General features: G+C 42.7%; 1 protein-coding gene across 2 annotated transcripts; it reads right to left on the minus strand.

Annotated features, from left to right (window-relative positions):
• Positions 1 to 694: 694 nt before the first annotated feature.
• POPDC2 (popeye domain containing 2) lies at positions 695 to 20651 on the minus strand. 2 transcript variants are annotated; one of them, XM_045852080.1, is made up of 4 exons: positions 19727 to 20651; positions 11684 to 11792; positions 6079 to 6487; positions 695 to 1173 (listed from the first exon to the last, which is right to left on the minus strand). In XM_045852080.1, exons 1-4 carry the CDS (start codon positions 20215 to 20217, stop codon positions 1088 to 1090), a joined length of 1095 nt encoding a protein of 364 aa, XP_045708036.1. In that variant the 5' UTR covers positions 20218 to 20651; the 3' UTR covers positions 695 to 1087. The 2 variants fall into 2 exon arrangements, with proteins under 2 accessions (XP_045708036.1, XP_045708035.1); XM_045852079.1 differs by having other exon boundaries at positions 5938 to 6487.
• Between the last annotated feature and the right edge of the window lie 282 nt (positions 20652 to 20933).

Below are 20933 nucleotides of genomic sequence, written 5' to 3' on the forward strand. Positions count from 1 at the left end.
CGTATGTGTACTAATAGATATAGATATATTCAAGAAAGTTTATAAAAGCACTATTGCTTTATAAACCAATTGCCCCAAGCTAGAAACTACCCAAAGCTCACAGTAGTAGAATGGATAAATTGAGGTATATTCAAACAACATAGTACTACACAGAAACAAAAGTGAACAAACTATTGAGAGAGAGAGAGTTACCCAAGGACCCCCAGCTGTTCCAGCTGTTTGAGTCTTCCCAGACTAAGCCCCAAACACATATGTGAAGGAGCCTTTGAGATGATTCTAACCCTAGCCACTATCTGAATGCAACAGTATGAGAAACCTTGAGTGGGGATAGCCCAGTTGGGTCCAGTCAGGCCCCACATGAGCAAAATAAATTATTGTGGCTATTTTAAGTGGCTGTTTTAGGGATGAATGTACATAGTGATAGGTAACTGGAATATAGGTTGAAGTATTTAAGGGAGAAATAAAATAGAATATGTTAACTTTATAAACCCACTTTAAAATGTTTAAGGAAACTTAATGAACTAAATTTGTACAAATCCCTTTTAAAATCCTATTGTTTAATACTAGGGTCATACATAGAACAAGAGATTCATAAGCTGAACTTAAAAGCTTAAGGGAAAACTAAGTTTTAAAATTTCTGCTTCCACAAACTGAATCACTGATCCGTCCGGAAAGTGAAAAGAAACAACACAGGGAAAGCAATGAATGATTTATTGAGTGCTTACTAGGTGCCATACCATGTGCTAGGTGTTTTACCTAAATCAACTCATGTAATCCTCACAACAACCCTGGGAGGTAGGTTTTGTAATCCCCACTTTAAAGATGAGGCTCAAGAGACTATGTAAGTTGGCCAAGTAGTAAAGGATGGAACCTGTGCTTTTTGCCCTCTTAGATGCCTTCACCTGGAAGGAAAGCTGGTGGAGATGAATTTCTGTCACTCAGGGCCCTGGGGGAACTGCAGTGCTGGCACCTTCTGTGTCTGCTCTGACCTGCCGGCGAACCTTCTGGAGTGGGGAAGAGGGGTGTGCATACAAGGACCTTCTTGTGAAATTGAATGTGACCCGAGGAAAAGATGGTTCACGGATCCTTAAAGTTCAGGAGTGTGGATTGGAGCCAAGGGGGCCTGTCCTGTGGACATAACTTGAGAATAGCTCTGGTGAGGAATTCTAGAAGCTGTGGAAAGAAAAAGAGAGAGGATTTCAGAACTTTGGCTCCCGATAGCTTGCCTAACTTCACAGGGTTCTTTTACTTTGTTCTGTTTTTACCCCTACAAATTCCCAATGTTTTAGCTTTACCCAATACCTACAATGACAGGGGTGGTTGTACCTGTGAATCATTTTATTCTACAATATTAGGATGAGTCAGCTTTGAAGTTATATAGTTCAGTTCTCTCAATTTACAAGTAAAGAGGCTAAGAGATCAACTTCTGTTGCTGCCTGTGAAGAAGCTGTAGAACTCTGCTTCCTAACACTACTAAGTTTTTAAAAACTCTGTAGAGAAAAATGATGAGCTCTATAAGACCCCTAACTTTTATTTTTACGGGAAGAGGGGTAGGTCAATGAGTCCTGTGAGACATAAGTGCAAGAATAAGCTGAGAATGAGCAGGCTGGGAGGGAACCGCTGCCTGTGACTTACCTGGCTGAATGTGGAGCCTGGGCAGGTGGACCAGTGCTACCACCTAGAGACCCAGAATGTGAGACCCCTGGGTATCACCTGTCCTGTTGCCTTCAAGGGCAAGTTTCTATCCAGGAACCTTTATAAGTTCCATGAGAAAAGTGCTGTTTAACAACACTGACAGCTACCAAAGTACCTTGTAGCCACTCCAGAGGGCAAGAGCCTGAATACAGTGTGGTGGCAATCTGTGTCCTCCTGAGCAAATAAGGAAAACAGATGCTGTTCCAGCTACTGCTGATGTTATTCAGGGGCTGAGGAGCTGATGTGGGTTTTCTTTGGGCCTGCACCTTTTTGCTGTTTCTTTTGTTGTCAGGGGATTCTGCCAATTGCCACCTTCCCTGAAAAGCTAGACTCAGGGAAATAAAATGGGGAGATCATGAAATTCTGATAGAGAGGGAGAGAGAGAGAGAATGCCAAACAATTTGACACACATATAAATACCTTATACATTAAACAAATGCTTTACAACTTACAAACTGCCTTTATATATTCTATTTCAATTATTCCTCACATAGCAACCTGGTAAGGTAGACAAAGGCTACCTGTTTACCTAGTAGTAGACTTTAATGATCTATTAGACAATTGGTCTTCTTCTGCAGAGGAGGAACTGCTCTTGTTGGTGGCTGAGTGACAGGACTTGAGTCAGATCTCAGAATCGGAATCATATCACCACAGAGAAGGCACCTTAATAGCAATAGCCTGGGGTACCCTTCTCTCAGATCCTGGATCACCTTTAAAGATCTCTGACATGATTTCTTTGTGTGTCTGCTTGCACTTTATCAGTGACAAGTCACTCACTTCTCTGTGAGGCGATCCATCATTAACAGTGAGCTGAAATATTTCTCCTTGTAGCTTTCAGCCTTTCATGCATTTTTATCCTCAAGAATGACACCAAGTCAAGGTAAATGTTTGTTGAATTAGTTCTTTGGCCCTTGGAGCTCTGTCTTGGTCCTGGTTTCTCTCCCTGACCAAAATCAGTCTTCATATTGTGATCTCTTTCTTATTTGTTTGCTTATTTAAATAATAGAGAGAAAAGAGACAATATATAATTTTTACTTTCCAATCACAGAGTGTTCAGAACAATTTGAACACATAATCAAAATCGGCCAGATCTCAGACAGCTTTCAATTAATTTGTGATAATGGACTCATTACTTGACTTAACTTACCACCTCACAGATGAATTCATTGAGCAGCTCCTGTAGGTAAGACACCGAGAGGAACACCGTGGAGAGTGGCCATGGAATTAAATGGGAAGATTCTAGCAAAGGCCGGGTTAATGTGGGGTCTAGCTATGAGACCCTGCGTGAATACACTAGCCAGCAACACTGCTTTGCCTGCTAAAGAAGTAGCACCCACTTGTGGTTCAATTCTGGGAAGCTCAAGACTGAAAATGTACTCTTTTAAAATAACAGCTCCAGTGGAAACACTGACTATTTTTAGTTGGTGCTAAATTGGATCGGTGTGAGGGACAAGCACTGGTGTCAGTGTGACGAAGCTGTGTCTCTCAATCATGTAGCATTCAGTCAGCTTCCTGTCTCTTATGTAAGTGCTGTGCCCGGATGAATAGCAATGAGCTTACAGTTTCGGTGATGAACAGCCAGAGAATAACAGGTGAATTGTGCCCTACTCTATAAAGAAAACAATAGTAAATTGCTACCAATCACAAGGGACTGTGCTTATTTGTTACAATAATAACCCTAGAAGGAGTTTAACAGCAGGTAAGTCAAACCAAACATCCAATAGTACAATTCTAGAAAGGGATCTCTGGTTTAAACTATCTCATTATCACAGGCTAAACTGAAAGGCATCTGAAATTTGGACAATTTGATCATGTTTGAAAGTTGTTCTGAAAAAATCTGTAATTTGGAAGAAAACAATATTTTTCCTTTCTATTTCTTAAACAAACATAAAAAAAACACTACTCTATATTGCAAATACCAGTACTTTATAAAGTGAGTTATACTGGCATTTTTTTTCACCTTGAGCTTCAGAAGTGGCTGAATTTGGAAAGAGGAATTTCATATGAGAGTATTAGAGGTGAAGGACCTTGGAGACTAAGCTGTGACCTCCTTTCACATAGAACATCTGCTCTGTCCTCACATGGTAAGTGATACAGACTCTGCACAGGTAAAGAATGGAGGGAACTTTGACCCACCACCCAGCAGGGAGGAAGACTGATTTAACTCACAGGAGAAACTGTGGTATAGCCAAGTTCTTGCTGAAAGACACGCCTGAGTCCTGGGGCTTGTGTCCACTGCACTGCTGACTGACTGTTTCCCATTTCCTCCTCTGGACAACTTATCCTTTGCTTTTTCTCATAAATAAGAGGGCTTTTGAGGGTCAACCAGCCAGATTAAGATAGTAAGTTTCAGTGAGATTGTGTGGTTTGCAAAAAGTAGCAGAGCCAGACACAGAAGCCTGGTCTTCAGTCTCCCATTCTAGGTCTTCTTCTATTTACCATGTTGCCCACCTCCAAATATTTGGGAAAACTCATGCATGAAATGTGCAGACATCTAAAACTGGAAATTTTCACACATTCACTTGTGTGGTTTTCTTTATAGGCAGAGGGAGAAGTACTGATCTTGGAAGAGTCAGGATAAAAAACTAAGTTGAGGGTACAGGGTTGTTTAGGAGGAATAATAAATAGAGCAAGGCAACAAAGTAGGGGAAAGGAAAAGAAGGTAATGGGAAGATAAATACATAAACAATAAGGTGGAGAATATGGAGAGGACAAATATGAAGAGGAGAAATTAACTGAGAAGAAGGAAAGGTTGTTTCTCTTCTTAAGAGCAGCAAACTGAGGCAAACAAGGACTAAGCAGAATTAAGAAAGAGGGAAGAAATGAAAGAACGGACAGAACCAGGAAAAGAGAAGGAAGGCAAGAAGAGCATGAGAACACAGAGAGCTGCTGAGTTCAGAGTGTGTGTAGGTGGGTGGGTGAGTTGGAGAAAGAGAAGGACCCATAGGACGTAATCCTATACCTGGATGGGTGTAGGGAAGTAGGGAGGGGGATATCAGCACAATGAAAAAGGAGTGACGAGAGTGGACAACACAAATGGAGGATGTTAACAAAGTGATCTCGGGTGCTAGAGAGATCCTTGGAACTACCCTTGAATTAGCTCATTTATGGTTCTAGGGACACTGGTACCATAGGAGATGACACATTCCAAATCTATAAAACCAAATATCTAACCTCTTAACATTCACCTCTCTTGCCTCTTTTATCAGTTATATAACTTCTTTTTCAAAATTTACAAACATTTGCTCATTTACCTTGTATACCTAGAAACCTTCCTCACTGGGTTAGTTCCTCAGGAAATTTATCAGTGCTTCCCAAAAATGATGGGTTTCTTAGGGCCTGACTCCTTTCCTTGGAAATGCCTTCCAAATAAAAAAATGTGGTGTTTTCCTCAGGAAAAGCCAAGCCTCCACTGTGGTTGTGTGTGGAGTCCCCGAGGAAAATGCCATGGCCTGGTGAGAGCAGCAAAGGGGACATGAAAGCAGTTTCTTCGAATCACTTAATACGGGCTTTCTTGTCTACTTCTCGGACCCAGGAGGGAAATCCTACACATACCACTAGTCCCCTGAGATCCGTTCCCACTCCACCTCGCACAAGGGTGGTTTGTGGGGAAAACCAGGCTGCAGTATACGCATCTGATCATAGTCACATTCAGTCAGAGCAGCATCCAGTCCTCTGCCTGAGCTATCAGCACACTTTCCACCAGGAGCGAGGAGAGCAAGGTGGGGTCATTTTCCTCCCAGGGTTATTAGCTTATATCACAAGTCTCTTTGGAATACATGATTTTAACAGATAACTGCAATCCAGGCTACATAATGACTACATCCCAGTGCTGACTCTATGCCAGTAAGAACCAGTGAGAATTAGAACCACGCCCCCTTTAAAATGTATCACACACACACACACACACACACACACACACACACACACAATGCATGCCACAAATAAAATCCCCTTTAGCTATCAGCACAGTTTTGCAAAAATTTAGCAACATAACTGTTTGCTCAAAATGTCAACCAGCCCACTTTCCAAAATGCAATCACATTTAATAAGGAACAAGTTAAAGAATGCCCTCATGCCTTGCATGCACCTGCAGTGAGTGGCTATTGTTAAGATTGGGTTAATGGCACTTTCTAGAGTCCTCTGAGAGGACAGACTTCACGGAATGCTTTTTGCTCTTACAAGCCGAGTTAAGGCCACTTGTAGGCAGGAAAGTGTGGCTGCTGCCTTCTGAGTACTTACACAGGATCCTGAGCCGGTGGCTGTGCCCATGTTAGTTCTCCCCTCACCTCATGTACTCCCCATCACTCTTATAATCCATGACCGATTCTGATCCTGACATCTCCTCAAAATCCTCCAGCACCAGACTGGTGGAGTCCTCACCCAGGACACCGCTGTCAGGCCGAGACATCCTGGCCCAGGAAGGCTGTGCATGAGGGTTGGTGGCAGCTGGAAGAGGAGAGCAAGTGGGTATTTGCTGGACAGATGTGGGCGTGGCCCGAGGAGGGGATGCAGCTGGCTCATGGACTTCCTCATCCTCTTTTTGGGATTCCGGCCCTGCATCTGAAGCAGCAGAACCAAGGACGTGGTAGAGGCTGGGGAGACGGATGTCGAAGCACAGCCCAAACTTAGCAAAGAGCTTCTCGTTGAGAGCGTAGAGCTTTTCTGAGATGTCATAGCCAAGCAGTGTCGAGAAGAGGCGGGAAATGTATCGCTCTTTGGCTAGAAGAAGGTGGAGACTTTTCCGGGGCCAGGAAATGTAGCTGCATGCAGTTTCAGCAGTCAGAGTGACCTGAGAGGGGTCAGGAGCAACGAGTGAAGGTTTAAACTAGAATATGTGCCCATGTTTGGCAGAGAAAAACATACAGTTACTTGGGAAACAATTGCACTTTTACTGAAGAAGCTGTGGGAACATCCCTCCCGCCATGGCCTTCCCTGAAGGACGCCCAGCGACTAACTTTCACTTGTGTGCACTGATTGGGGGTGGGGGCACATACCCTTGTCAGGAGCCCTGGGATCAGTCATTCACTGACTGGGACCACATCTCCTGGAGCCTCAGTTTATACATCTGGTCTCCTTTGCTCTCAAAGTCTATGGTCCCAATGGCTGATATCACTAATGGCTGCAGAACTGTCTGAGTCTGTTGAGATTTCAAGGAAAAGAAGGAGCCTCCCAATGCTCTGAATAAAGGTCAGAATGGCGATGGCAGCTTGTTTTAAGAATAAAGAAGAAGAATGTGTTGGAATAGGGATGCAAAGGGAGTTGGAAAGTATTTTAGTTAGAGAAGAGCTTCCCTGGGTATTAGGTATGCCAAGCTGCAGCAAGTGGACAGAACAGCCTGGGATTCAGGGCCATGAAATTGCTCTTGACTTGGCCAAGTAACCAGACAATAACCAGACAGATCTGATGACTCAAGTCAGAAAAAAGGCACACAGGAAGAGAAAATCTTCAGGGCACAAAGTCAGAGGGCACCCCTGTCCATTGATTTAGTCATCTGGGAACTTCTGAGCACTCACTATGTGCCCAGATGCAAAACTAAATCACATTTGCAGGGTAAATGATGTGTGCCCAGCATGTGGAAGATGTTTGATAAATTCTTGTTAAAACAATGATGAGTGCTAAAGCCAGGGTTAAAATGAAAACATGCTTACGACAGTGAACAACAACAGTGTAAAATCACACAATTTTTAATAATCTGGGTGGCCAAAATACTTTACCAGTGAGAAGGATGGCAGAATTCATGATGAAAATTTGTGAATGGAGACAGTGGAAATGATGGTGATGATAGCAGCTAATATTTAGGGAGAGATGACTCAATTGCCAGGCATTTGTTAAGTTCTATATGTGCATTATCTAATTAAAGGTAGGGTCGACTTTACATCCTTTCTTAGAGATTTTATACAATCCTTATAGGTTCTGCCTTACCTACTGGATCTCCCATTAACCTCCACTCCTCTCCCTTCCCCACTGCAGTAGCCCTCTTCCATTTTCTTTACTCATTTCCTCATAATCATCACCACTGAAGATGGGGCCTTAAATCACCTCATCAGAAGGTCAGAAACTGGTGTAAGCTTCCAGGTTTATTCCTTGACCAGCTCTGTGACATCAGACAAATTACTCTCTCTGAGCATGTTGCTTCATGAGAAAGAATTCTGAGCATAGTAAGTACTGACAATCCATTCATTACTAACTGTTCAGCAAGTAGCAGTCACTCTCTGCCACAGCCTGTACTTCAGATGTGCCTACTAACAATTCCCAAACAGGAAGTCAGAGTACCGAAGGTGAAGTTGGGTGTAAGAGCTAATTAGGATATAACCAAAGTCCTCAGAGTCAAACACAAAGACAACAGCCATGCTTATGAACATGCTGTTACTTCTTACATTTTAAAATAAAGCAAAATTTTACAAGTGAAAATCCTTTTTCCTCGCCTCACTTCTTTGGTGAGCTATTGCTCCATTAATTTGTTTTCCTTTTCAGCAAAACTCCTTGGAAAACATTACCAATACTTGCTGTCTCCAGCCCTTCTCCTCTTACCTTCTGTTAAACCATCAGGAATGGCCCCTAGCCTCCCCATCACTGTTCCTGGTAAGGGCACCAATGGCCTCTAAGTTGCTGCAGTCAGTTTTCATGGTGCTCAACCCTGTTGATTGCTGCCTACTCTTTGATACACTTTCTTCACTTGGTTCCCAGTATGCCAAACTCTCCTGATACAATCTTCTGATCATTCCATTTAGTTTCCTTTGCTGCTTTCCTTTTTTCTCTCCAACTTCTAAACACTAGAATATCCTAGGGCTTGGTTCTTGAACCGCACCCCCTGTCTGAACTCACTCACTTGGTGATCTCATTCAACCCAACAGTTTTAAATATCGTTTGTATGCCAACTCTCAAACTGATGTCTCAACCTCAAGCATCATTCCTTAATTCTGGACTCAAATATCCAACTGCCTGCACAGCATCTCTATTTAAATGTCCATAGATGACACAAATCTAATATATCCCAAATTGAACTTCCCTTCTTCTCCCCAAATCAATGCTACCTACAATTTCCCTTATCTTAGTTGATCGCAGCTTCCTCCTTCTAGTTGCTCAGGCCAAAAACCTTATAGTCTTCCTTGCTCTGCTTTCTCCACACACTACATATAATGTGTTAGGAAATCCTTTTGGCTCTATCTAGAAAATATATGCTCTGGCTTCTCATCACTTCTCTGACTTCCTCTCCTGCTATATTCTCCTCTCCCTCTCTCTGTCCAGTAGCACTGGCCTCCTTTCTGCGCCTCAAACATGCTAGCCCTTCCCACCAAGGGGCCTTTGCACTGGCTCTTCCCTCTCTCTGATATGCTCTTCCTCCAGATATTTACAGAGCTTGCACTATCACCTTCTTCAAGTCTCTGCTCAGATGTCGCCTGCTCAACAAAGATTTTCATGACCCTATTTAAAAATGCAACTATGTCTCCTTTATACTACTCTATTTTAAAAAAATAGAAGTTATGATTTTAACAAATTATATAATTTTCTTATTCCTTATGTCTATGGCTTATTTTTTTCTCCTACTAAAATATAAATTGCATGAAAGCAAGGGACTGTCATGTGTTCTGTTCCCTGATGTATTCTAAGCACCTTTAACAGTGCCTGATATATGAGAAGTATACATAGTACTGAAGTGAACGAATGAATCAGGTGAAGACTACCCATCTTGCATGCTGCTAAACAACCTAATGTCACTTTCTCATGTCCTATATAAAATCCTTCCCCAAATATCTTCAGGAAACCTGTTTATCAACTTATGTCTATAAGTTTGACAAGATTTTTCTTTAATTCTCACCTCAGAGTTTGGTTGAATGAATTAAATGAGATAACATATATAAAGAGGGCTTGGGTCCAGTAAAACTGAGAAGTGTGAAAAAATGTTGATTCATTTGTGGTAAGTACAGTAAAAATTATGATTCAGGCAGTCATCGTGGCTCGCCTTCTTGGTCAACAAAGACTGTGATTGCAAAAGACAAGGACAGGATGAACTATAACTCAGGATAACACTTGACATTTGCAAAGAGGAAATGGGATTTTACACAGTAAACCTGTGGATCTCATTGCTCCTAAATGGGGTGCATGCTAAAAATACTAATTGGAGGAATATGATGATAACTACATTCCAGGCTGAGGAGTTATCTGGGGTTATAGCCCTTCCTTTCAAGCATAACTTACGGGAGGACATTCAGCTCACCCACCACCTGTTCCTCATTGTCACTGTCACAAATAGAGCCTGGGCCTGCTGGCTCAGGACCTGACTCAGCCCTCCAGAGGTTCTTATGGCCCTGGGGGTTTTGAAAGGAGACTGCTGGGTGGGTTGGAGAGGGGGTGTGTGTGTGTGTGTGTGGTACAGGGAGGAACCTGATAAGGGGGAGTTGTCTAAGGCTGGTGGTCCTTGCAGTGGGATCAGGGTTGCCTCTCAGGCTCTTTCCTCACAGAGCCAAGTCAGGGTGGGATGGAAGCAGGCCCAGCCAGATGGTCCTGCCTGGCATGTATCTATTCTGGGATTGGCTCATATGCTAGCCTGAGAGACTCCCTGATAGAAGTGGTAGGAGACACATGGGACCTAGTACTAGCAGACTTTCTGGTCAGGGGAGTCCCAGTAAGAGTGTGTGTGTATGTGCGTATGCGTGTGTGTGTGTTTGTATAAACCCTACTCTCCTGATGACCCTCCCATTTTGAAAAAGATCAGAAATAGTAGAGCCAGGCAGCTTGATTTTGCCACTTTTCTAGATGACCTTGGGCAAATTATGTGATATTTTGAGCCTCAGTTTTTTCATCTGTAAAGTGGGGGTAATAATAATATCCAACCCAGAGGACTGCTCTGAGAATCAATAAGGCAATATAATATGTAGTGCCTGCCAGATGCTAGCCATTTGGTAAGTGAGAACTACAAAGAAGGTAACTGAAGCCTGAGGATTGGCAGGGAAGAGAGGAGGGGACAAGCAGCCAGGTCTCCGCTTTACAGTGGTTACGTGAATACCCCAAGAAGTCCTCTGAGACAGTAACTGCTGACTGCCAAATCAACCTTTATTGAACGCCTGTGTGTTCAAAGTACTGTCCTTTAGAACCTAGAGATAGAAGGAGAAGCACAGATTTCTACCTTGAAGAGTTCACTGTGCAGAATGCAGAAAGGAAACCAGACCATTAGAACAGAGATCAATAAGTGTACCAGTCAGCATAAGTAAAAGGAACAAAAAGGCATACAGGCAAGAAAAATAGGCTGTGAGGATGGAGGATAATGATGCCAATCTGGCCAGGCTCCAGAGGAAGTGAAATGCCATAGCCTCGTCTATTGTGGGTAAATGCATTTCAGGTGGAAGGGACAGCAGGGGCCAAGACATGGCCACGGTAAAACAATGTACTGTGTTTAGAGCAGTACTACTAGTTCAGTATGGCTGGAACGAACAAAAAGTGTGAGAGGAGGGGCTGGAGATAGGGCTAGATACCACTAAAGGTCTTAAATTACTCTCTAAGAAGTGTTCGTGTGTTTTAAAATTTTTATTTATTTAATTTTAGAGAGAGAGGAAGGACAGGAGAAAGAAAGAGAGAAACATCGATCGGTTGCCTCTCTCATGCACTTTAACTGGAACTGAACCCACAGCCAAAGCATGTGCCCTGACAGGGAATCAAACCACAACCTTTCACTTGGTGGGATTACACCCAACCAACTGAGACACACTGGTCCAGGCAGAAGTGGGGGTTTTTATATTGTGATCACTGGAGTCTTCTGGAAGAGTTTTAGGAACAGGAGTGATATGGCCTACCTATTAGATCCTACCGTACCTCACTCTTCCCAGAGCCCAGGCACTCTTTCAACAGAAGAAGAGCACTCACACCCCTAGCATCATCTTGGTAGTGGTTCCAAGGACAGATGTCAGAGGGGAAAGATGGGGGAAGGGGCTATTACTGGGTTACAGTGGGATGAGCAGGATGGTACTGCTATGGGACTCCCTATTACCTGGAACACCCCCTCCTCAGAGGGCTGCAGTGATTCCCACTCAGGAGAGTCCATGAACTGGTAAGGAAAGATGTAGTGCAGAAACTGCCCATCCTGGCTCACACGAACCCTGGCAAAGGGAGAAAAGAGACCGTGTGGGAAAAAGTGAATGGCTAACCAAATCCTCTCAAAAATTCAAATGACTTTTTAAAAAATGGAGAATGATAAGGATGCAGTATGGATTTTTGTCCTCTTTTCCCCAGAAAACTCAGAGTTTTAGCTTTAACCTCTCTTCTAAAGTTATATACTGAGAAAGGATGTGTCTCAATTAAGCAAAGAGAGCAGGTAAAAAGATCTCTATGTAGAAGCTGAGGTTATCATTGGATCTGAAATATTTCAAGTGGATAGAAAACTGTATCAGCAATGCAGACAACTAAGTGCACTGTTCTGGGACATGGTGACATTTGTAAAATGTGTCTCTTAATATCCCACACAACAAATTTCCATCTGAATAGGTACCAACTATTTTGACAACTATGAAATTACAGTTATGATTAGTGGAAAGTCATATACTCTTGGAATTTTTGATACTGCAGAGCAAGAGGATTTTGAAAGATTATGGCCACTGAATTATCCATAAACTGATATGTTTCTAGTCTGTTTTCAGTTGTCTCTCCATCCTCTGAAAATGTGAGAGGACTTCCAGTCAATATGGTGGCATATGTAAATGCAGCTATGTCCTCCCCCAACCACATAAAAATTACAACTAAATTATAGAACAACCATTGCTCAGAACTATCAGAAACTGAGTTGAATGGAAGTCTGACAATTACAGAATTAAAGAAACCACATCCATCCAGGCTGGTAAGAAGGGCAGAAACACAGAATTGGCTGGTCCCACGCCCATGTGTGGTAGTTAAAATTTGGGAGGAGATCTCGGGAGCAAGGAGTCCCAGCCCAACACCAGCTCCCCACCCCAAAGCCCAGTGTTCCAGTATCTGGAAAATAAGTCCCCATAACCTCTGATTGCAAAGTCCACTGGGGACTCAGTTGATAGAACAAACTTCTGTAGTGCCAAGAAGTTCCTTTTAAAGAACCTGCACATGGACTCACCTATTCTGAATCACTCCCTCCAGGCTCAAGCACCAGGGTAGCAGCTTGAAAAGCACCAGTGGCATACAGGGAGGAAGTGAAGGGTCTGACACCAAGGCAAGCTGGGGGACATCTTTCTCCCAGACAGAAAGGCCATCATCCCTTTTCTGAACCCTCCCCCAACAGAGCCACAGAGCTCACAGGTTAGTGCCATAGCTGAGACTATATCAACCTGGCTAACACTGTTTGCCCCACCCTGGTGATCCCCTGAGACTATGTCCCACACAATTTATGGGTCCACCAAACTGTTAACCATGACCTTTCCATATGCATGGCTGGTCTTGGCTCATGCTTCACAACTTCCTAAATCCTCTCAAATAAGCAACAGCTGATCTTACTGAGCCCCTGCCCCCATACTCCTTGCTAAGTGGCCCCAGGCCCAGCAGTAGCAGCAGACAATGTACATTCCCAGCTTGGCTTTACCTGGGAATCTCCAAGCCCTGCACAAGTAGCCACCACCTCGGATTGCTTTATAGCTCAGGCAGTGTGGCTCCAAGCAAAAACACAGGTAGGAGCTGACTTTGACCTGCATCACCTGGGAAATGCAGAGCCTGCACACCCACTGCATGGCTACAGACCACACTGGGGCACCACCACCCTGCCCTCTTATGGCTGATCCTCCACAGAGGGTAGAGGTTGGTGGTCAGTGGTCACAGCCAGTTCTTGCACCTGACTGGCCTGGGCAAGTCCCTCCCATTGACCTGCCAATAGCAATCAAGGCTCAACTACAAGAGGAAGGTGTACTCAGCCCACACAAAAGGCGCACCTTGAGTACCCAACTTAGATAATAGGGGAGGCTGTGCCACTAGACCCTATAGGACACCTACTGCACTGGGCCATGCAACCAAGACAGGGAGTCATAGCAGCTCTACTTAGTACATAGAAACAAACATAGGGAGGCTGCCAAAATCAGGAGACAAAGAAACATGTCCCAAATGAAAGGACAGATCAAAACTCCAGGAAAAGAATGAAACAAAATGGAGATAAGCAATCTGTCAGATGCAGAGTTCAAAACACTGGTTGTAAGGATACTCAAGGAACTTAGTGAGTACCTCAACAGCATAAAAAAGATCCAGTCAGAAATGATGGATATACTAATTGTAATAAATAACAATTCATAGAGAAACAACATTAGAGTGGATGAAGCCAAGAATCAAATCAATGGTTTGGAACATAAGGAAGTAAAAACACAACCAGTCAGAACAACAAGAAGTAAAAAGAATCCGAAAACACAAGGATACTGTAAAGCAGCCTCTCGGACAACTTCATGTGTTCCAACATTCACATAATAGGGTAGCCAGGAGAAAAAAAGGAGCAAGAAATTGGAAATCTATTTGAAAAAAATAATGAAAGAAAACTGTCCTAATTTGATGAAGGAAATAAATATACAAGTCCAGGAAGCAGAGAATCCTAAACAAGATGGATCCAAAGAGGCCCATTCCAAGACACATCATCACTTAAATGCCAAAGGTTAAAGATAAAGAGAGTATCTTAAAAGCAGCAAGAGAAAAGAAGTTATTTACCTACAGGGGCATCCCCATAAGACTGTCAACTGATTTCTTAAAAGAAACTTTGCAGGCTAGAAGGGATTGGCAAGAAATATTCAAAGTCATGAAAAGCAGGGACCTACAGCCAAGACTGCTGTACCCCGCAAAGCTTTCATTTGCAATCAGAGGGCAGATAAGGAGCTTCCCAGACAAGAAAAAACTAAAGGAGTTCATCATCACCAAACTATGGTTATATGAAACATTAAAGGGATTTATTTAAGAAAAAGAAGAATATCAAAACTATGAGCAATAAAATGACAAAAAATACACATCTATCAACAATTAAATCTAAAAAACAAACTAAGCAAACAAGAACAGAGACAGAATCATGGATATAGAGAGAGTTTTGATGGTTGCTGATTGGGAGGAGGTTATGGGGGAGTGGGTGAAGAGGTGAGGGGATTAAGAAGTACGAATAGGTAGTTACAGAATAGCCATGGGATGTAAAGTACAGTATAGGAAATGGAGAAGCCAAAGAACTTATATGCATGACTCATGGACATGAACAATGGTGTGGGGATTGCCTGAGGGATTAGGGGGAAGCTGGGTGGAGGGAGGCAAGGGGGAAAAATCACTACAACTGTAATAGCATCATCAAAATATAACCATAGTCTAAAGGCTCCTTTCTTTTTCTTGGGACTGAAATTGATCTCAGAGGTGACCCTTCTACTACTGAGAAACTTACCATTTGCCAAGAACAACAGAAGGCAAGAACAATGATTCCAGAGACTTCCAAAAAGTTGGTCCACAACCCAAATTCTGTTACATATGTGGAGTGTTTGCACTCACATAGAAAGGCCTAAAGGATGTACAATATTTGATGAAGCAATATCAGCTGCTCTGGAGCCTTCAGAACCCAAGAAGGTGTATACTTCTATGCACATGTCTCTAGTACCCTTCCTGCACAGCTGATGTTGGCACCATACTAAAAGCAATGTTAAATCAAACTAAAGATTAAAAATGAAAGTTCATTTTTGCAATAATGACAAATACCCTACACCTATGCACATGTATGAGACAAAGTGTATAGGCACGGCCCTTTTGCCCTTCTCAGTACTAGTAAATTTTGAGTAATGATGTATTGTCAGAAAAAGTGATCAGTACTAGTGTTCTATTGTTTCAAAAAGAGTTTCTTTGTTTAAAAGCAAGGAAGGCCTGTGATGACTCTGTAATAGACTATTTTGGGTTATTAAAACTGCTTCCAGGTTCCACCTTGGAGAGTAATCTGGAACACCTAGTTTTTTCCCCCTTTTGGGGCAGGAGAGGTGGGAGGATAGAGAGTTGCTTTTATTTAGTCATTTTTAAACTTCATTAACCATTAGATAGCCCTTAAGGGAAGGAGGATGGAGTGATTTCACATTCTACCTCTTGCATCTAGTTTAGAAAACATGTTTCCTGCCTGTTGCTATTAGGAAGGAGTATGGTAAATGCTTCATTTAATAACATACTCCTTTTTGAAAGTGACATTTTCTTTCCACCCTTTAGTAGGTCTGGTATTTGATGAAACTCATGAAATGGTTGGGACCTGTCTTGCCCCTCCTTTTTTTCAGGATGCAGTATATATGTGACTGTGACTTTCAAGGAAATTTGGTAGCCATCTGGGGATTTTTCTGAAGTTAATTTCTAACTTCTTTCACTGATAAATAAAAAGTATTGCACCTTCAGAAATACACCAAATGGATTGAGTACGTAATTAAAAATACTTTACCGGCAGCCATTGTCTTAATGTGCTTAGCATAGATGTACAGCTTAATAGCATATGGTATGGTATTTCTAATACCATTTTTTAGAAAATGGTTTAGAAAATTGTTTAGAAAATGGTATTATTAGAAATACAATAAAATGAGTATTATCCTCATTTGAGGACATACTCATTGATTTTAAAGGGAAGGGAAGGGGGGAAGAGAGACAGAGAGAGAAACATCTATGTGAGAGAGAAACATCGATTGATTGCCCTTGTATGCACCACAACCTAGGCATGTGTGGCTAACATCTAATGAAACTGCATGGCTCCCTGAAGCTATTTAAATTGGTACACAAGGTCCTTTTTCGTTTGATCTCCTGGATGGACAAGTGATTTCCTCCTACATGAGTTGCCTGCTCAGGAGGCTGCACATGTGCTTTGAATAAGTATATGAGAGGAACTCTCCCACAGCTTAACAGGGTGATAAACTTTGAGGAAGTCACCTTCTGAATCTTTAAAGGGACTGGTGTGCCTTTATTAAAATAAAAACAAAAGGATGTCTGAGGTTTCAGCAATGGTTTCCAGGTGAGAGTCTGCCTGTGAGGTGGAGAGATCAGCACAAGAAATCCTCACTCCCTGGCATGGAGTTTTTATCTACTGCTTTGAGGTATATTCTCTCTGAAAACTGGAGCCTGCCTGTAGACTAGAGACCTCTTCCCTCAGCTCCAACTTAGCAAAATTGAGATAGGATAATTGACATTAAAAGATAATAAAACAAAACTCTTACCCCCAAACCTTGAAAAGCAAGAAATAAAAATCAAAATGGTCTAATTTCTGACTTGGGTTTTTGATGTTAAGCATACTAGGAAAAGTCATGCTGAGGGAGCAAGTTCCTCTCTCCCCTTCACAGGGAAGTGGATTTTTACAAGTTCATGGTCAGTCCACAAACCATACAATAATCATAATATACTTTCATAAATAAGCACCATACAAGTGAAGTGGGCATTTCTCCCTCCAGTCTCAATTCTCTCCTTTGAACAGAGCGGAGTTCTGAGGAACAAGCAAATAGCATGGAACTCATGAATGAGCATATTTCCTAAAGTGTCTTTATTTTAAGCATGGAACTACAGGTGCCAAACATTTGGGCAATAGTCATAGTACATTTGTATTTATGTAAGTATTTGTTTACAAATAACTGCATTTGTTTATACTTCAATTTACTCATAATAATATACAATTTCTTATGAGTAAATTGAAGTGTCAATAAATACAGTTATTTGTAAACAAATACTTATAAGGAGAGAATCTTACAGCAGCAAAAGAAAAGGAGACAGTTACCTACAAAAGAGTTCCCATAAGACTATCAGCTGATTTCCCAAAAGAAACTTTGCAGGCAAGAATGGGTTGGAAAGAAGTATGTGAAGTCATGAAAGGCAAGGACCTACATCCAAGATTACTCTATCCAGCAAAGCTATCATTTAGAATGGAAGGGCAGATAAAGTGCTTCCCAGATAAGGTCAAATGAAAGGAGTTCATCATCACCAAGCCCTTATTATATGAAATGTTAAAGGGACTTATCTAAGAAAAAGAAGAAGATCAAAACTATGAACAGTAAAATGACAACAAACTCACAGCTATCAACAACCAAACCTAAAAAACAAAACAAAAATGAACTAAACAAACAACTAGAAAAGGAACAGAATCACAGAAATAGAGATCACATGGAGGGTTATCAGTGGGGATGGGGTGGGGGAAGAGTTGGGGAAAAGGTACAAGGGAATAAGAAGCATAAATGGTAGGTACAAAATAGACAGGGGGCAGGTTAAGAACAGTATGGGAAATGGAGAATCCAAAGAATTTATATGTATGACCCACAGACATGAACTAAGGTGGGGGGATGATGGTGGAGGAGGTACAGGGTGGAGGGGAATAAAGGGGAGAAAAAGAATGGGACAACTATAATAGCATAATCAATAAAATATATTAAAATAAAAAAGTTAAAAAAATAAAATACAATCTCTCCCTACAAAACCTGATATCTCTTTCAACCCAGGACTTCTGAGTCCAAACAAAACAAAACAAAACAAAACAAAATTAAACAAAACTAAACAAAATGAAACTATATATATATATATATCACAGTTCCAATTCTAAACATTAATAGATAAATGCATATTATTACTAGTAGTAGTAGTTGCAGTCCTATATTGTCAGACTCTTTATTTTTCCAGTGTGCTTGGCAGTCTTATCTGGTTTCATCCCTCCCTGTTGGAATACAGCTTCCCAATTACTGTCTTTTAAAAAAATATTTTTATGTATTTATTTTTAGAGACAGGGAGGAGAGAGAGAAGGAGAGGAAGGGAAGTATCAATGCAGGAGAGAAACACTGATTACATTTATTGCTTGCCTCTCACACCCCCAACTGAGGACCTGGCCCACAACCCTGGCATGTGCCTTAACTGGGAATTGAATCTGTAAACTTTGGGTTTGCAGAACAACACCCAACTCCACTGAGCCACACAAGTCAGGAATGATTATTATCTTTTCTATCACATTCTCTTGGTCTCAAGGAATCAAGGGAGGAAACTGAAGTAAAAGCCTTTTGAAATATTTTGATTGATTTCCACAGAGCCAACCCTAGTGCATCGTTTGCTATTTAGCCCCACATCAAGTCCCACTAAAGCAATATTTCAAAGAATCCACAATTGCTTATCAAATGTGGTGAGCAAATACCACGGTGGTATTTGTTCAGAAGATACTGGCTGATGGCCAGCACCCCATGAAGGCTGATTGGGCTCTGACTAAAACCATTTCTCTCATGTCTGACATCAGCCTTTTTTTCTTAATTATTTTATTGTTCTTCAAGTACAGTTGTCTGCATGTACCCCCTACTACTCCCCCCCGCCCCAGCCATCCCCACCTCCCTCCCTTAATTTCAGCCCCCCCTTGGTTTTTTCCATGTGTCCTTTATAGTTGACATCAGCCTTCTTAAAAAGGAGTCAGCCTGGTGTCTCTACCAAAATTCAGTGAGACACGTGTGGGCATCACTACTCTCTCGTAGTGTCTGGCCTTCAAATTTACCGTTCCTGACATCTTGGCCTGTAAGAAACTCAATAGAATTACTGGGAATGGAGAAGCGGACAGAGGTATTCCATCTCCATACCTGGGTGGGTACAGAATGGCTTTACCACAGAGTCTGTACAGGATGTCCCCAAAATACCTGATGCCCTAGCAGGGAACAGGGGTTACAGGAAACCCCCCGTTTGGGCACTGGTCCCTGCACATAGTTGGCACTTGGCAAATGTTGAATGGACATGGGAGAAACAAATTAATGTTATTGAAATGTTTATTTAGCTTTTCAAAGCTTACAGAGATACTTCTGCAACTTAGGCATAACATGCTGCTGCGTGTGTGTGGTTGTTTTAGACTCAGGCTCAAGAAGCACTCAACTGACACCTCCCAGTGGCAAGTGCACACACAGCCCTTCCTGCCTACCAAGAAAATGCCTCATGATCTAGTTTCCCCTGGGAAAATGCTAAGAAAGAGGAAGCAAGCCCATGCTTAGAAAAATCTATTTTGGTTTGTTTGATTGGCCACATCCTTCCCTCAAGAGAAGGGAACACGAAATGGAAAGGGACTTACTGGGAAATGAGAAGTGTGGGCAGTGACAGAGTAGCTTACCGGCCAGAGAGTAGCAGGGACAGGCGGTTGATGGGCGTTTCGCCCTCCACAGCATAGGTCTGCTCAGTGACCAGAGTCAAGACCTGCTCCTCACAACAGTGAACAATCTCCTTGTACGTCTGCAGGGGCACCTGCAGGGGCAGGCAGAGCGTCTTGTAAAGAAGATCAAACTCCTCAGGGAGGGTGTCCTTGCGCAGGCGGTAGACCAGGTATGCCAGCTGGAGCAGGCAGGCCATTGCCAGCAGGAAGTTCCAGATGACAATGTCCAGGCCGCAGGCATCGAACCAGCCCCACAGCACACAGCATATGTAGCCAGTGCTCAGGAAGCCAAAGAAATAGAAGCATCCATATACCCCACTCCCCCCCATGAAACCCAGAAACAAGAAGCAGTTAGCCAGGTGGTAGACAGCCCCTTCCAGATCCTGTTTCCAGCCAATGCACACTGGCCCCTGCCAGGGATGCTGGCCCACTGTGCTGCTGTTGGCATTCATCTTCGGGGTGTCCCAAAGCCTTGCTGGGCTCTAAGACTAGCCCCACATAAGAAATTCAGAAGATGGAGGAGTAGTCTGTCCTCCTAGATGTCTTCTCACCTCCGGCTTCTCACTAGCAACTCCACTTTTTCTAGGAGGAATGTTTCTGGTAGTTTGGGGAATGAATGGTAGAACATAGTACACTTCATGTAGAATTTTAAAACTTTTTATCCTCTGTCATTTAGCAAGGCACTGGCCCTCCCGGCAGAGCCCTGGCAAACTTCCTTGGATCCAGATTTTGTAGGCCAGTCTTCACATTTGGCTCCTAGCAGAAAACGTAAGTTGTCCTAGGAAAGAACAGGACTAGGGGCCTGAAAACTTCAGCCGCGAGGGATAACGAAGGGGCCACATCCTGCTCTCTGTTTTCCCCAGACAGAATGAGGAGAGCCCAGCCCAGAAGGCACACTTGTGTTCCATTTGGAATGTGTCTCTCCTGGCACCGGAAGAAAGGGTGACCCCAGACGGATACCATGTTTGGAATTGGAATCCAAGAGGTACTGGCAGTGAGGAAAAACAGGCCGGGCACACAGGCAGGCTGGCAGAGTACTTAACATACCTCCCCAGAGGACAAGATAAGACCTCGGGGCATGAGAAGCAGGCAGGGGGAACAAAGGAAAAGTGAGCACAGAATTTACCACAACAGCTCAGGCAGGCCAGGGGCCAGGGCTCCCTGAGGG

This window comes from Phyllostomus hastatus, unplaced genomic scaffold, assembly GCF_019186645.2.
Source record: "Phyllostomus hastatus isolate PE091 unplaced genomic scaffold, TTU_PhHast_1.1 phas_contig_86, whole genome shotgun sequence".
NCBI lineage: Eukaryota > Metazoa > Chordata > Mammalia > Chiroptera > Phyllostomidae > Phyllostomus > Phyllostomus hastatus.

Bases quoted from the DNA above. Each gene is read 5' to 3' on its own strand.
- POPDC2 (XM_045852079.1), bottom strand. From the start codon at position 20,217: ATGAATGCCAACAGCAGCACAGTGGGCCAGCATCCCTGGCAGGGGCCA. The intron at 11,793-19,726 runs GTAAGCTACTCT...TCCCTTTGCCAG, and splicing joins TCCCTGCTACTCTCTGGCCG to GGTTCGTGTGAGCCAGGATG. The intron at 6,488-11,683 runs GTAATAGGGAGT...GACCCCTCTCAG, and splicing joins CTGAGGAGGGGGTGTTCCAG to GTCACTCTGACTGCTGAAAC.